General features: G+C 40.9%; 1 protein-coding gene and 1 pseudogene across 2 annotated transcripts; one reads left to right on the plus strand and one right to left on the minus strand.

Moving 5' to 3' along the window:
* Nucleotides 1–882: 882 nt before the first annotated feature.
* LOC143480283 (protein kinase C delta type-like) lies at nucleotides 883–5,704 on the minus strand. The gene is made up of 13 exons (XM_076977870.1): nucleotides 5,515–5,704; nucleotides 4,778–4,957; nucleotides 4,281–4,592; nucleotides 3,466–3,596; nucleotides 3,038–3,205; nucleotides 2,721–2,812; nucleotides 2,523–2,585; nucleotides 2,276–2,414; nucleotides 1,979–2,167; nucleotides 1,692–1,820; nucleotides 1,376–1,533; nucleotides 1,149–1,257; nucleotides 883–1,013 (listed from the first exon to the last, which is right to left on the minus strand). The coding sequence occupies exons 1-12, from the start codon at nucleotides 5,702–5,704 to the stop codon at nucleotides 1,254–1,256; spliced, it is 1,755 nt and encodes a 584-aa protein (XP_076833985.1). The 3' UTR covers nucleotides 883–1,013; nucleotides 1,149–1,253.
* Nucleotides 5,705–14,207: 8,503 nt separating this feature from the next.
* LOC143480284 (uncharacterized) lies at nucleotides 14,208–17,900 on the plus strand (annotated as a pseudogene). The gene is made up of 7 exons (XR_013121813.1): nucleotides 14,208–14,219; nucleotides 15,101–15,220; nucleotides 16,202–16,331; nucleotides 16,454–16,547; nucleotides 16,798–17,120; nucleotides 17,221–17,395; nucleotides 17,574–17,900. The product of XR_013121813.1 is annotated as an uncharacterized LOC143480284 (transcript).

Genomic DNA, 17,900 nt, shown 5'->3' on the forward strand with positions numbered 1-17,900 from the left:
GTTTTTGAATTACAACAATGAATGGTTACTGGAACAAAACATCTACATGTATTTGGCAAGGGTGTATCAAATATTGCCTAAAATGGAATACATAACCAGTTATGGCCAGTTGACACCTCTGTGAATCACCCCCAGACCATGCCCAAAATACAGGTTTTATTTTGAGAAGGGAGAGGTTGTCCATCACTTGTCCAGGGCAGTCATGGTCCTGTGGTAGGGAACTGGTCTTGTGACCGGAGGGTCGTTGTTTCGATTCCCAGACCCGAGGCCATGACTGAGGTGCCCTTGAGCAAGGCACCTAACCCCAACTGCTCCCCGGGCGCCGGGCTAGGGCTGCCCACCGCTCTGGGCACGTGTGATCCACAGCCCCCTAGTAATCACTAGTGTGTGTGTGTGTGAGATCTAACTGCACAGATGGGTTAAAAGCGGAGGACAAATTTCGATTGGGGTGTAAAAATCACAATTGACAAAATATGGCACATTTACATTTTTTAAATTTACACTCTTGCAGGAGATGCTCCATGAGCTGGTTGATAGTGATGGGGAGATGATACCTCAAGGAGTGTATCAACACACTACACAAACTGTGTTGACACGGTGTTGGTCACTTAATAGTGACCCCTGCAGTAGTTATAATATCATTGCAAGTAAACAAAATGAAAAGTTGAAAAAGCATCCTGAAAACACATCAACTCATGAAATATTTATCAACATTCGTTTACTTAAAATATGATCTCATCATTTTATAATTTCATATAGCAAATGTGTCTAATAAAATTCAGCTAAAATGTGCAACTTATATAAGGATTTTCATTAATGAAAAAGAAAAATAACACAAAAAATGACAAGAAATTCATTCATTTATGTATTTTTATTGAGGAACAAAAGTTTTTGGAGTGTGTTGGTTCCAAGGCGATTCTTTCAAGGCGAGTCTTTCACAGGGTACAGACGAAGATGGTGTGCATAAATATCTTTGTTGATCACAGCCTCATCCACAGCTTGCTTGTTAGGAACTGTAAAGAAATATTTTTTTGCCTTATTAAAGTACTGACAAGTTTGCAAACAATATTACATAGTTACACAAAGCATTTTAAATGAAAACATTTTAATTTTATTTGAGAATTTTAACACTCCTGGGGTACTCTCACCAGTATGTGCTGATTCTTCATTGCCATGCCGAGCTCTATAATGCCTCAGCATTGATGAAGTGCTCTTGTTGATGTAAGAAAGCTCCGTGGAGCAGAGTCGACACTTCACCTACAATAAAATAAAACGTTACTTTATCTGAATACAATTAAAACCCCTTACCAGAAAAGAGTACAAACATATTTAATAAAAAAAATTATAAAGCAATATAATAAAGCAATACACGCACCAATACGTGGTTTCACACTTGTGCGCTCGGCACAGTGTTGACGCACTAGTATCGTTCGTCGACTGGTTGACGAATGAAAAGCCAGCAAAGGGATTCTGGTCACACATGGACAGGCGGTCGTATTCCTGCTCACAGTTGCCACTGTCATTGGATGATGTCTGTGGGTGGAGGAGAATGGAAGCAAATCACATGATGAACAGAGGCTGCTTTTCAGTATGTGTATTTTAGCAATTTAGTAAAAAAAAACAAAAAACAGGAATGAGAGATGACTGTAAAGTGACTGTAAACTGGAAAGGGATGGAAAGAAAGCTCATACCACTTCTGTCACGTAAGGGGGTTTGACCTCTCTCCTTTCCAGAGCAGACCAGTCAATGATCTCGAAAAATGACTGATCTCGGATGTTACCCACAACACCCAGTCTATAAGAAGGGTCTCGCTCAAACAGCTTTGTTCATGAAAGAAAACCAAAAGCAAGATTATTATTCATAATAGAAATATCTCAGTGTGTCTATTCATGTCTTGGTTGTGAAGTATTATTATTATTAGTATTATTATTATTACTATTATTAATAGGTCATCAGGTGTGGTTTTGTGCATGCTTACTCGCTCTAGCAGGTCTCTGGTATCCAGTGTGATCCAGTCAGGGAATTCAGGTGTGTCCGTAATGATGGAATCAAACACATCATCTATCTCCTCACCATCGAATGGAGGCTTCCCAATCAGCATCCCATACAGGAGCACACCAAATGCCCACCAATCCACAGAAAAAGAATACCTCTCACCCAGAATGATCTACACACACACACACACACACATTCGCATTCAGGGCATACTGAATTACATTGACATTGCTACAGGTGAGAACATTCAATGTCAAATTCATTTGATGCCATCTCATACCTCAGGGGCCATGTAGAATGGTGTCCCACAGAATGTTTTGGCAAGATTGTCCCCAAAAACATTCTCTTTGCACAAGCCAAAATCCGCTATCTTAATGTGACCTTCTCCATCAAGCATCACATTGTCCAACTTGAGATCCCTAATGCAGGTGAGAAATACAAAAATGTGGCAAAAATGTGGTTAAGTAGACAAGAACAGTAAAGGTGAAAGTACAGAATGTCCATATAGATTTGTTTGAGTGTGTAACCTGTGGATGATGCCCTTTCCATGAAGGAACTGCAGTCCACACACAATTTCGGCTGCGTAGAATCTGGAAGGAAGAAACAAACCAGGAGCTATCAGACCGGACTATAATTACACACACCTACATTTATATTTATATAAGACATACAAAAAAACATAATTGTGTATGTGTGTGTGCGTGTGTGTGTGCGTGTTGCCTCACGTGGCTGTGTAGAGGTCAAAGCATCCTGTCTTCTGCATGCGGAACATCAGGTCACCTCCGTTGAGGTACTCCATGACAAAGAACAAGTGCTCCTAACATGCAGACAATGCCATAAACACTTTGGTATGAGTACAAGCAGAATTACTGACTCAACAATCATCTAAATACCACAGTGATTCCATGAAGTATAAGATACAGTAAACAGTTGTGACAATGCCTGGTGTGGTTAATTACTAGAGTCCTGCTGGACATCCCATTACTGTTGACTGAGAGGTGGAGGAACTGTATAATATAACCTTTCATTTGTTCTTTACTACCTTGGTCTGAAAGGTGGCGTAAAGGTGCGTCAGGTAGGGACAGTCCCAGGCCAGAGTTAGCACCCTCTTCTCCACCATGGTGGACTCTACATTATCATTCATCGCGTCTTTCCTCAAGGCTTTCACAGCAAACAAATCCTCACTCCCCTTTAGTTCAGCCAGAAGAACCTGAGCAGGGACCAAGGGAGAGAAACAGACAAACAGACCAGAGTGAGAGAAAAAAAAACACACATACACACACATCCATGAAATATGAAGGTTTGATGGAATAGTGTTTGTTTGGTATATTCTTGTGGAGATTTAACAATAGAAGGGCAAAAGGACAGACATGTAAAAATGATAAGTGAATAGTCAGGAGAAGTGAAGAGAGACACAGAGTCAGTGTGTGTGTGGAGGACGCGGGAGCCGCGTGAAGGGGAAGACTCTACCTTGCCATAGCTTCCCTTGCCCAGTACACTGTGGAAGGTGAAGTTCTCCGCAGTGATGTGTGTCTGGTGGCTGATCCGGGACAGGGGGCGAGGACTCGAACCCTCACACAGAGGACCGCATGGAGACGCATCTACAGAGATGTACAGTACATTTTTACACATCCAGACTCACCTGGCTGACTTGGGTGAGTGCCACAGCCAGTAGGTTCTAGCTGATGCCACACAGATTAGCCACTTTAGTTTGGCACTTGTGATGAACATTCAATCAGAAACACAAAGACATACACATATTCTAACCCAACCCATGCACATAATCTCTCTCTCACCCTCACACTTCCATCCCCAAGAAGAAACATTTAAAGTGAAGCTTAAATCAAAATATAATAATAGTTGTAAGTTCAAGTGCATATTTTTTGTTTTCTAATAAATATTTTCCATCATTGGGTGAATTACAAAGCCAGCCCTGCTCTTCCCTACAGGGATGCATGTGACAACATATGCCCTGTGGCAGGAGACTCCAGAAGTAACACAAAGCGTAAGCTCAGAGGGGATAGAGCTTTTTCCATCGCTGCTCCTAGATTATGGAACAACCTACCACTGCATGTTAGACAAGCCCCTTCACTGCCCATTTTTAAAAGTCTTAAAACAAGTCTTAAAACCCACTTTAATTCATTGGCTTTAAACACAGCATGTGTTCTTAAGCCATTAAGCCATTCTTAAAGTGCTCTATAAATAAAGTTGAGTTGTTATATGAAAATAACTATTTAACATGTTGATATCAGCAAATTACAATATGTTATCAACTTGAGATTCACCTAGAAATGGGTTGTAGGAGTACTCAGTCTCATCCAGGAGAACCTGGAGCAGCTCCTTCCAGGCATCATCCAGAGCACTTGTGTTCAAAGAGACCTCAGTCTCGTCCAGGAGAACCTGGAGCAGCTCCTTCCAGGCATCATCCAGAGCACTTGTGTTCAAAGAGACCTCAGTCTCGTCCAGGAGAACCTGGAGCAGCTCCTTCCAGGCATCATCCAGAGCACTTGTGTTCAAAGAGACCTCAGTCTCGTCCAGGAGAACCTGGAGCAGCTCCTCCCAGGCCTCATCCAGAACACTGTTGTTCAAAGATGCTACTGCAAAAATGATTTTTTCAAGAAGCCATAAATAAATATTACATGAAAGTAACAGGTGAATGTTTTTCATCTGAATTGTGTTAATGTGCGCTTGTCTGATATGAATAGCTACTGAACACGTTGATGTCAGCAAATTATGAAATATGTTATCAAATTGATATTCTGTATGAATGTGTCTTAGTCACCTAGATATAGGTTGTAGGAGTCCTCAGTCTCGTCGAGGAGAACGTGGAGCAGCTCCTTCCAGGCATCGTCCAGAGCACTTGTATTCAAAGAGACCTCAATCTCATCAAGGACATCGTTGATGTGCTCCTCCCATGCCTCATCCAGAACACTGGAGGAGTCCTCAGTCTCGTCGAGTGAAACTGGAGAACAGAACATTGTTATTCAAAGGTGCTACTGCAAAAATGATTTTTTCATTTCATTTTTTTTTGTCCTAATTACATATTACAATGTAATAACAGGTCAATGTTTTTTAGCTGAACTGTGTTAATATAAGCATTAGATAAGCAGTAGATATATGCGACATATAGTCCGGTGCGGCTTATACAACATTTTCCATTTAAAAAAACTTGGTAGGTGCGGTTTATATTGAGGTGCGCTCTATAGTCCAGAAAATACGGTATACACAACCCATAAAAAATCCCTTCAAAGACATTTTCTAATCAATAAATATACAAAGCCAAGCAGAAAGACACAAATGTAATTGAATCATTATTATTTGATTTATATTGAGACTATCACTATTTGTGGACCTGGGTTTGTAAAAATAAAAATGAACCTGTCAAATTATCAGATTCTTTTTCTATTTTTCACTTATTGGTTTTACCAATAAACACCAAATTCAGCTGTGTTAAAAGAACAAAATAAGCCCCAAAATATGCCCCAAAATAAGTTGTCACCATTGTACTCATTTACTTACTCAGGCAATGGGTGCTGTCGGTCTCCTGTTTTTGTTTTGTTTTGTTTTTTCTTTTTTTCTTTTGAATTCTTTCTTTCTTTTGAACTCTTCTGCATTCCTCCTCTATGTCTGTGTCATCCGAATCTTCTTGGGCGCCTCCACAGCACCAGGACCAGAGGCAACACCTTTTGATATCCTTCCACGACATCATCTTTGCACAGACTGATATGGAATTATACTGTACATGCAATTATATATATACCCTCATTTGTTGTGCCGTCGTTATGACGACAGAGCAGGTATTATGACGTCATGTGGAATTATGGGATTATTATATTTATAAAGCCCTATATTGTTATTCCTTTTCTCCAAATTTCTGCAATTAATGCGGCCCGAACCGCTTAACGTACAGACTCCGTTCGAACTGCGTTTCGAAGGTCTCGGCTCTGTGTGGTGTGCTATCCGTTTTTGGAGTCGATTAGAGTTATAGATTTTAATAGAATTGAGTTTAAAATGAAAAATGGCCCTATTTTAAAATGAATGGTGGAATGTTCAGAATTTCAAATCATCACTGCCAGTTAGAGTGTGAGCTGGCATAAAAAATGATCAAAACGTTCTTGGATAAACTGCTGTAAAATCCTTACACCTTGACCTAGAAGCTCCATTTAAATTTTAAATGGGAGAGAAACTTGTCCTTTCTGGCACGCCGAGATATCTAATCATTTGATGAATTAGTTTTAGAGTTATGAGCATTTGTTTGGCACTAGACACAGAAAACTGCCCCATTGGCCCCCATATAAATATATCAGAATCAGAATCAGCTTTGTTGAGATTTTTGTGTGTTTTTAACTTGTCATAAATCAGTCATTTTTGGGTCAAACCACACCAAGGTATATCAAAATCATCAGCAAGGGTTCCTCTCTCACACAATCTCTTCGGTGAAGCGATAGGTTAAATGGGTCCCGAACTACGACCGTTTGATCGGAGGGTGCAAATCACATAAAACAAGGCTTCTCCACTCAGAGTGGCAGAGACAGAGTGTCAGTTATTTTTGAATGTCTCTCCCCCTCCCCCACACACGCACGCGCACACACATGCATCTCTCATACCCACTACACACAGTCACACACATATACACCACACAGACACACACACATACATACATGCAGATGGGGCAGATGGAGCAGAGGGGCAGATGGAACAGAGGGGCAGATGGGGCAAAGGGGCAGATGAGGGTGAGGGGCAAATGGGGCAGATAGAGCAGATGGGGGAGATGGGCAGATGGTGCAAAGGGGGCAGATGGAGCAGAGGGGTAGATGGAGCAGAGGGGCAGATGGGGCAGATGGAGAAGAGGGGCAGATGGAGCAGAGGGGCAAAGGGGCAGATGAGGGTGAGGGGCAAATGGGGCAGATAGAGCAGATGGGGGAGATGGGGCAAAGGGGCAGATGGAGCAGAGGGGCAGATGGGGCAAAGGGGGCAGATGGAGCAGAGGGGCAGATGGGGCAAAAGGGCAGATAAAGCAGAGGGGCAGATGAGGGAGAGGGGCAAATGGGGCAGACAGAGCAGAGGGGCAGATGGGGCAGATAGAGCAGAGGGGCAGATGAGGGAGAGGGGCAAATGGGGCAGATGGAGCAGAGGGGCTGATGGGGCAGATGGAGTAGAGGGGGCCGATGGAGCAGAGGGTCAAATGGGGCAAATGGAACAGAGGGGCAGATGAGGGAGAGGGGCAAATGGGGCAGATAGAGCAGAGGGGCAGATGGAGCAGAGGGGGTGATGGAGCAGAGGGGCAGATGGAGCAGAGGGGGCACACCTTTTCAAGCCCTATAGTATTTCCTTCAGGAAATGCAAGTCTAGTTTTAAATTACAAAGACATCATCTCGGATATTAAGACTGCAAAATGTAATTGATTTTAAAAATAAAAAGCACATATACCACTGCACTGCTGACAGTGATCCACCACTCATATAATATCTGCTCAGGGGTGGCCTGGGCCAGAGATGAGTGGAGTGAAGACAATCAATCTATGCAGAGAAATTGAATGATCTTTAGTTGTTGAACTACAAAGCTGGCCTGAAAAGAATTGTGCCAACTAAAGTGGCTAATAATTATACCTACTCACCATAACGGAAGTCCTGTTTTGCATAAACAAACTTTAGTATGCATCATTACAGTAACATACGAATGAATATAAAATACCACAGTACAGGTTGAGTTATTCAACCATGCACATTAGCAGTATGAGTATAAATAAATAGTGATCTCTGCAGATATAACTCTGATCATTATGATCCTCTGCTCTGTAAATGTTCCCTGCTCTAACACACCTATGTTAGCCCCAAGAAGGACTGGCTTCTTAGGTGGTTAGCTGAATCTGGTGTGTTAGGAGCAGAGAAAACACTAAAATGTTTAGATCATAGGCTTTCAGTACCAGGGTTGAGAAGCACTTACATTAGATACAGTCATGCCTGAAAGTATTCATACCCCTGGCAAATTATTATTTGATTATTGAGAAGGGTATGAATAATTTTGGACATGCCACTTTTTGTTCAAATGTGAATAAAAGCGGAGAAATATTTTTTCCCACAATGATGCCTCTTGTACATCATCGTATTATCTCCTGGGAGATGCCTCGCTGTTTTTTTCACAGGAGCACATTTTACAAAGCAGTGTGTGGAGATCTGGCAGACCTCTCTGTCCTCCGTGTGTCTGAGGTTTACAGAGATTTTCCTCCTCAAACTGCACCATTGATAACTACGATGGGCATCTCCCAAGACCATCCACTGGTTGAGGGTGCATTTGGAATGGTGCAAGCTGGTAGTCATCTGTCTTACCAGCAGCTAGTGGCTAAAGATTACATCACCCTGCCATGATGCACCTCTGCCTCCAGCTGTTCCTTCTGTTGTTTACAGACTGGCATCTTCAGACTGCATGTTTGTTTGCAGTGAAAAAGAACAGCTCCACCTCAAGTCTCTTACCATGACCTGGGAAATGGCGCACAAAGTTGAGTGCGCAACCAGAAAGCAAAGTGAATGTGGAGAATGGCATCAGCTTAGAAAGCCACGTTTAACTTCCTCACGTTTCCGGGAAATTTGTTCCATTAGAGGACAAAGTTCATGGGGGCAACTGGATGACAGGATCCTGAAAGGATCTTATCAAACCTCTGCTATGAGAAGAGGAATTGCTATGGAGCCAGCTGCTCTTCAAGCCAGACCAGAAATGTCAACGTCTACCCTTGTGGATTTGTGGTGCACCCAGATGCACCTTGGATGGGCTCCTCTCCTGATGGTCTTGTGTATGACCACTGAAAACCCACAGTACGTCCTTGTTGAGGTGAAGTGCCCTAATGTTAAAAGTTATGTTGACTGCTCTTACCTAGAAACAAAGCAGGGCACACTGCAGCTGAAGCGTCATCATAACTACTACTGACAGATCCAGGGGCAGATGCTCATCACAGGAATGGACTGGTGTGACTTTGTTGTTTTTGCTGAGGAGGACATGTTGGTGCAGCGCATATTGAGAGATGCAGAGGTAATTAACACCATTAAACAAAAGGTGGACCCTTTCTTTTTTTGACATATACATGCCCAGATGTCTATAAACTCAGTTTGTATATATTGTTGTATTTGTTTAAAATGTTCTTATAACCCTGATAAGGATCTGTAGAATAGAAAAACATGAATGTCATTGGCACAGTTCTCATATTAAAAAAAACAACTCAATAGACAAATCACAAGGACTTTGTTTCAAAATAAAATTATTTATTTTCCTTCACTTTGTCATTGTTTTACATTTCCTCAAGCTTAAGTACAAACAAGTGAAACATTTATATTAAATATTAAACATTAAAAGTGAAGCCCATTAGATGTGAAGTAACTATTTACAAAAAGTAAGTGGTCATAGTTCAAACTGCAGGAAGTGTACATGAAAAGTAAACACATGGACAACATGCGTATGCACCCTTAAATATTTATTACAGGTTTCCAACATTGGTCCTGGAGTACCATTGCCCTGCTGTTTTTCCTTATTTAGTAAACCTACTTCAAATCATGAAAGCCTTAATTGCAGCAGGGAAACATCAGGGAAAATTCAGTAACATTTCTAAAATAATAACAAAAAGCCCTGTACATTAATGTAAAAAGTATCCTTGGGAAAGAGCAAATGTTATCCATTCTGTACTCATACAGCTCTTTCCACCATCCGAGGCCCATTTCTTGACAAAAGGACCATTCTGGTAGTTGGAGAGAAGACATGCCACAGTAAAAATTTGATTGATACTTCCTGTGATGGAGAGTGGTATTACAGTGTCAAATAGTTTGTTTTCTTTAATTCGTCTAATCATCCTCTCCACATGTACCCTTAGACGTGCAATATGCTGGGTCTCTCTCACATCATCTTCCAGCATCTGTGTTCTCGTGTGCAGGAAAGCAGGCCTGTGTACTTTACAAGGAACCAGGTCATCAACAAGGAATCCCTTGTCTACCATAATGGCCATGTCAGGTGTCAGTAGAGATGTGATACCTGACTGCCTGAAGATTTCCTTGTCACTGATAGACCCCTGGTAAAGTGCTGATACAAATGTCACAGTTCCATGTGGTGCCATCCCCAACATACCTTTGAAAGTGCAGTGGGACTTGTATGTTGAAAATACTTCACTGAATTTGGAGGAGGTGACACGAGACTGTCTCAATTTATGCCACTCAACACAGGAACTTTTCAATTTTGTGTGCTGTTTCTAATGATGTTTCCAGGGACATCATGTGGAGCTGCTGATGTTCTGTGCAGACAAAGGAACAGGTAGAGGGTCCCAGCCTATATTCACAAAGTGGCAGTTGGTGGGGAGAAGGTGCATCTGTGTGTGGACAAGTTTTTGGCACTCTCTTCATTGGCATATGATAAGATAACACACTTCCCTCTTGCACTTTTCCAAATGCAGAGTCAACCAGAAGTACATTACTTGATATACCCATAGTTGTAATCATTGGAGCCACATCACTAGAAAGGCCACAGTAGACTTCATCCACCCCGAGTGCAGAAACTTCAGGCAGAAGTGAACTCACTCCCTTGTACAAGCTGCTCCTATGAATAAGACAAAGCACAAAAAAAAACATTTTTATTGTTTGCACAAAGTCTGATAAAGTATATGCTCAAATGCAAGACCATGACTAGAGAAAGACTGTCATGTTTAAGTAGCACTGGAAAAATGTGCCTGAAGCTATCTGATTTAGGCTTTCTTGCTTGATCAATTAACAGTATAAATGAATATAACATAGCACTGATAATTATACTAAAAATATAAATACATAAATCAACAACAATTAAAAAATAGAAATAGTATTAATACAAATATCAATAAAACATTTTTTTTATAAAAACCTGATGCCTTCTGCTATCCTTCTTTCCCTAGGGCTGGCTGAAAGAATGGTCATCTCACTCACAAGACCAGGTTTAACACCCTGGATGTACACAAAATAATTTTCAATAAACAAACCACATGGCTGCACAAAGCTGTACCTGCAACACAAGTACACTGGCAGCTTTGTAGCCGCACTGGATGAGAATCACTAAGCAAAATCTGTGAAAATACACAAATCTGTTATAATACATACTGGGTTGCAAGTGCAGTTGAACATGAAAACATTAATTTCTAAATATGAACTTTTTTTATACAAGAGAATACATGAGTAAAGTGAGAAGGTCTGTGTTCTGAAAAACATATGGACCATATTACTACAGTTCATTGGCATATGTTAAAAGTTTAAATTGAAGCCAAAACATTGTTAATCTCACTTTACTCATTGAAAATTCACACAGAACGTGTGAAAGTGACAACACAGAAGTCAATCTAGTTTCTGTGAATCTGTGTAAGTTACTGTGTACAGATTTCACACTAATATTACCAGGGCCTGAAATTCATTTTTCAAAATGAGTGGGAATTCCCCCCTTAAATGTGTCACATAAGGGGGATTTCTACATTTTGGGGGGGGGGGGGGGGATACTTCTGGTGAACCTAAATACAGGTCTTGCTGTGCTTATATACATACATATATATGTATATAATATATATACATTGTAACTTGTCTCTTGGTTCTTCTCTACCCTGATCTGTCCTCTTCTTGGTCTTTCTTTTCTAAAAAAAAAAACAAAAAAAAAAAAACATTCCAACTGCTCTCTTGGAGGGCCAAGCTGAAATTAGCATACATTGGTTAGGCTTGTTATAACTTAATTTTACGTCTGTTTTGTGTGCTGAAATGTGTCATCACATCACAATCAGCTGACTGGGCATCAGGCAGAATTTTATGCATTGCAGTAATCCAGGGTTGCCAACTCTCACGCAATGAGCGTGAGACACACGCATTTGACCGTCTTCACACGCACAAACGCCATACATCCGATTTCTCACGCTGAAAAAATCTATTTTATTTACCTCTGATCTACATCTACGATTCAATGAGTTATTAGTTCGCTTATATCGCTCTGATATAATACTTAAATGTGTCCATTTTACACCCCCCCAACAATTTACACACGCACACCCCGCCCCCGGCCAATATTTTACACACACGCCGCCACTCCCCTCCCTCCCTCCCTCCTAAAATCAAATCTCACTCAGTGATAAAGTTGGCAACCCTAGTAATCTGTTTTTCTGCCCTTCTCCTCCGTTATTGACCACCTCTTTCAGATCAGCCTCGCGCTTTCTTTTCAGTGCTGCTGTATGAGAGACACTAGCCGAGTGGCGACTTAAAGTCGATGTTTTGTAGCATCGGCTGGTAAAAGGCACAGCACCGTACATTTTACAAATCGAGCAGCTCATTTCACCGCTATTAAGTACGAGCCAAGGATATATTCTTGACCAGTTGGACTGAAACATATCTTTGGACTGCTGCTTTAGTTTACTACCGTCACCTGTGTGTGAATCCTGAGGATTAGTTTGGTCAACGTCGCCGCCGCTGCGGTGCTAGGAAGAGTGAGAGCGCCGAGTGCAGCGTCCAGTACGGACGTCGGTCTGTCCGACTATCTGTCCGTCTCACAATACAAACAGAGCTATTGTTTTGCTGAACGTTTTCGCTGTAATTGTGTGCGGGAGTTTCCCGCATTATTATGGATAAAATTGCGGGAATCGAAGAAATAGTGCGCAATTCCCGCAATCCCGCACTGAAATTCAGGCCCTGTATTACTGATGGAACGTAGTACCAATCATGTACTTAACAGTAGCCTTTAACAGTATTAGATTTAAAGCTTTGATGTAATTCACAGAAACCTGATTTGACTAACAGGAACCTGTCTAATGAACCAGCCTGCACTGAACCTGCAGGATAACTTTCCCTTATGCTCAAACTGTGAGGCTTTTTACTTCTCCTCATTGATCTATAGCACTCTGCCCTAATGGTGACCTCTCCTGTCCTTGAGTCCTTGTTTGAAACTCAGACCGACAAAGATTAGGAACATTTTCATACATTAGCAGTATCACCACACTAGCATTGGGTAGTAAACAGTTTAGGATCTTACCTTCATAATTGTGGACGTAGCTTGAAATGTAGAGTTTGAAGCCCTTCTCTTTCATGGTTGATGAGGTCTGACACGATGTGTGAATAATACGCGTAACGTCGTTGACCGTGATCCTGGGCAGATCCTGAAGCGAGCGAGTAAAACGCCATAGCTACACTGTTTACTAGCAAGACCGGAAGTGATGAAGCTGACTAACACGGAATGCGGAAGAGCGCGTGCATATAGCCTATTGCACAACAACGTTTTACGGTCATCAAAACATTTATATATTCACTTCTGCGTGACAAATTTTTCAGCAGAAAACGCTGTGCTTCGAGTTAGAATTTGCGCATGCGCACAGGCTCATATATATGAGCTCATAGGCTCATATATTCGGCGGATATTCGCGTTTAGCCGCGAAAAAAGGAAATTAAAAAACATTAAAGGAGGAAAAAAAGACAGTTTGAGCGCGTGTTTATGAAAATTGCATAAATGTTATGTTAAAACGTGCAGCTTTATATATTTAACCCCGCGTTTTTGCCCGCTCGAGTTTTGACATTGATGTGACGTCATGCTAGTTAGCTAGCTAGCGGTTAGCTATCGTAGGCTGGTTAGCTAGCAGTTAGCTATCGTAGGTTAGCTAGCGGTTAGCTATCGTAGGTTAGCTAGCGGTTAGCTATCGTAGGCTGGTTAGCTAGCGGTTAGCTATTGTAGGTTAGTTAGTGGTTAGCTATCCTAGGCTAATTACCTAGCAGTTAGCTATCGTAGGTTAGCTAGTGGTTAGCTATCGTAGGCTGGTTAGCTAGCAGTTAGCTATCGTAGGTTAGCTAGCGGTTAGCTATCGTAGGCTGGTTAGCTAGCGGTTAGCTATCGTAGGTTAGCTAGCGGTTAGCTATCGTAGGCTGGTTAGCTAGCGGTTAGCTATCGTAGGTTAGTTAGTGGTTAGCTATCCTAGGCTAATTACCTAGCAGTTAGCTATCGTAGGTTAGCTAGTGGTTAGCTATCGTAGGCTGGTTAGCTAGTGGTTAGCTATCGTAGGCTGGTTAGCTAGCGGTTAGCTATCCTAGGCTAATTAGCTAGCAGTTAGCTAAGGTAGGTTAGCTAGCGGAATAACATTTTTTTCTGTGCTTTTCTGGCCATTTGGCTGAAGTTGAGATTTAGTTCATTACCCCTTGCACCTGTAAAATTTAGGTTTTCTCTGTTGTGTGTAGGTTCTGAGACATGCCGATATGTTGCTGAAGGTGAAGTCCCAAGGTACCAAGAAGTACATCCGATTACTCTTATATTATGTACTTATCGTACAATACATAGACATATCCTCAATAATATTTGATAACCGTGACATTGTATATTGTGTTTACTTGTATGTTTGTTCACATAGCCTATATAACTGAACAGTATTTTTGACAGTGGCGCAAAGACGAATGCTTCAATAACTGACTACATACACAGTATGGACTGAAGTAGGTGAAGAAAAATATATATATTACCCAAACTATGATTAATTAAAATTTAGTTTGTTATGCTATTGTATTACCATCATCACTGGCATTTAATTCTCTAAGTCACATTATCACATTAATAATGGCACTGCCAGCATTAGTCACCAGAAGCCAGGGAGCTTCTAGGGGTGTGGTGAGCCATGATATTGGGAGATGAAATTTTAACTTTAGCGAGATGAAATTTTAACTTTAATATATTAATTTCAAAATTGAAATACATGATTGAAAATATTTTATTTGACTAAAACTCACAAAATGCAAAACAGCCGGTGAATTTTGTAACTAATCATCTTGCAATAGATGTCAATAAATGTTTACTCTGATTATGAATTATGTATGGTTCCAATTAACCATATGCAGTAAATACAGAACATTATGCATGTACTGCAGCCGGCTTTACAATAAAATGAACAACTTCTCTCTTTAGACCTTTCCCTAATCTGAATTCTCTTTTTTTCCATTGGAACTTTGGCTTTATATTTAAACTTAAAAATGCATAGGATGTGCCATTTTGCGACTGGAGCTTTGTGTTCAAGGTGCCTGGATTTGACTGTATACTAATGTTTAGTTTTGAACCTGGTACAGGCTTGTCATCCTGTGTCTTGTTGCTCTTCCTATAGTCAAAAACAAGTTTGGGATTCCCAGTGTATCTGAACTACATTTTTGATGAAAGTGACTCGGCAGTGGAGGAAGACATCCTTCTTGAACTGATGGAGGCCAATCCTGACTTATGCCTGACAGTACGTGACGGTGAGTCTGATGAAGGTAGGTTTTGTTAGAAATTGCATTGTAGTCAGTGTAATCATGCTACCAGCATAAGTTTGCAAATGTACGTTTGGTTATAAGCATCCCATTCTTGCTATACAAGGCCACAGCTTGCAATGTCAAAGTTGTGTATATTTTTCTGAAAAAATTTAAACAGTTTAGATTATTTTTCTTTCACTCCATGACCCAAAAGTGCATATTTAGTGTACTGTATTTTAACTGTAAATTAGTGTTCATAAAATAATGACCAGTATTATTTTGTCATTTTTAAAAAATCACTTAGGTGTAGAGTGAACATGTGAAATCCTCTCGTTGCAATTTAAGGTGTGTTGGTGTCACTAAATATTAGGTGGATTATTTCAATTTTTTACTTTTATTATGCAATTATATAAACCATAGTGTGACAGATTGATAAATATATATACCACCACACCTTTTTGGATACATTTTGTCTTTCTTTTTTTATATAAGTATCTAAAACAAAAAATCTCCTTTAGATCAATCAGCATTTTCCCTCACGGATGCCCTGTCACCTTCAAGTGACAATGACCTCTTTACTCGACACTCCAGAGACAGACCTGTTCATAACTTCAGAGATGGGAACCCACCTACCACAGTGTCTTCTGAGGCTGCAAAAGAGGTACTTGAGTAATTGATTTATACAATTTGGACTCAACACCATCAGTAAATTTTGAAATTCAAAATGTGAAATTTAGAATTGTGTGGATGTGTGTGGGACTGAACTGGAAGAAGGACAACCATTTTCTAACTGGCCAGCCATAAACGGTAAATGGTACAGTAAATTGTATTCGATTACTTGATACTGGCAAGAGTACACAAACCAGTCACAGCACATGGAATTTGTCACAAAGTCGCTCATTACAACAAATCCCATGAAAGTAATTTTTGATTCTGAATTGTATAGTGAAAACATTTCTCACGTGTGGATTTAATAGATGGTAGAAAATGCCTTGGTTATGAAACCTGGTGGTCAGGATGTCCTTGAAGTGTACAAGTCAGAGAAATCACTGAATCATAGAGGCAGCTTGTCAACATATTGGCTAGCCATATGACTGAAATGCATGGGTAAGTGCGTCTTAAACTGTTTTAACCGTTAAACTGTTTTTTTTTTACTGAATGAATGGCATTGAATTAGTGCCCTGTAGTAGGACATGTTTATTTTTTTTTATATTGCTTTTGCTTTAAAGGAGGATTCCGTCCCGTAAACAGAAGGAGAAGTATGCCCTGGGGATCATTACACTTTTTCCTTCACTGAAGGATCCTTTTTCTCCAAAGGGCTATGTAAGTTTAAAGTACTTACTTTCAGAAATTATACCAAATTTACATAGAGACAGAACTCTCATTAGGGGAAACATTGTGCTCAGTTTGAATAGAAATGAATGGAAAATTGACTTGTAATGTAACAATAGCTCATTGAGACACCAGGCAGGCTAAGCTAGTTAACATAGCAAGCTTTGTAAAGTTTGTCAGATTTTAATCTGTGATAAAAGATCAATGAATGATGGATTTATGTCATTTTTTAAAATAAAAGGAGCATTTCTATGATGGCAAAAAGGGCACAGGATATTTAGCATGGCGCCTGAAGACGATGTCCAGGAATAAATCTCAACAACCAGTTAAGGCAACCACAGTGTCACAAGCACAAGGACCAAATCACAGAAGATCAGTAGCATCAGTGCCTGAGCAGCTTGATGGAGATGCCCGCCAGGATGCTCTATCATTTCTTGTTCATTGTCATGATGAACCAAAAGTGTTGGAGAAGATGAAGATGACCTTTGAACATCGCCAGAACCTAGTGCATGACTCACAGAGAATGACAGATGTCCTAACGTTTTTTTAGATGTCAACGGACTAGTGAGTTGTGAATTGGTTTTTAAAATCCAGTCTTTCATTTGGTTTGGCTGTTTACAGTGCATTGACCACTGATACATTTGTATGTGTATTTGATCAACAGCTGAATCAAGATGTTGTGCTGCTGTTTGGTGAGGAAACATCCTCCAGGTTGCCTGAGAAGTGGGACACGACCTTCAAGCCGAAGGTTATCAAAGAGTCCAAACACCTGACTGAGTCAACCGAGCTGCACCGACTTCTAAACGCTGCTGAGAAACATGCAGAGGATGATGACACCAGTAAGTAAGATAGTCTTGGTATCTAGTCAGTTGGCTAGTGTTATTTCTTTTGCGTATTCCAAATATATATTAATGATGGCGAGTTATTGTTTGTGTCTCCCAACCCCCACCCACTGCTTATTAGACTGGGACAGTGACATGGCTTCTTTGCTGCTGCTTCTCCATCTCTTGCCACCAGGTCCAGCCCTTCCATTAGGTCAGGAGTGGCCAACCTGCGGCTCAGGAGCCCGATGCGGCTCTTTGCCTGGTTTCATGCGGCTCCCCAGCCGATCCACACTCTCACCTGCACTAACGGTGTGTGCCGTGGCCCGGTTACCTCATCAACTCTGAGAGCGACAGACTGCTACATCATCGTGGTGCGCGGTTTGTTTACAAGCCTAGCGAGTCGCTAATACTTTTTAAACTGGCGTAGTGGAAAACATGCATTTGACTTCACAGGCTCACACGAGTTACTAATTCGATCGATCGCGATATAATACTTATTTAATACTTTTTGTCCATTACA

Source organism: Brachyhypopomus gauderio, chromosome 17, assembly GCF_052324685.1.
Source record: "Brachyhypopomus gauderio isolate BG-103 chromosome 17, BGAUD_0.2, whole genome shotgun sequence".
NCBI classification, from domain to species: Eukaryota; Metazoa; Chordata; class Actinopteri; order Gymnotiformes; family Hypopomidae; genus Brachyhypopomus; species Brachyhypopomus gauderio.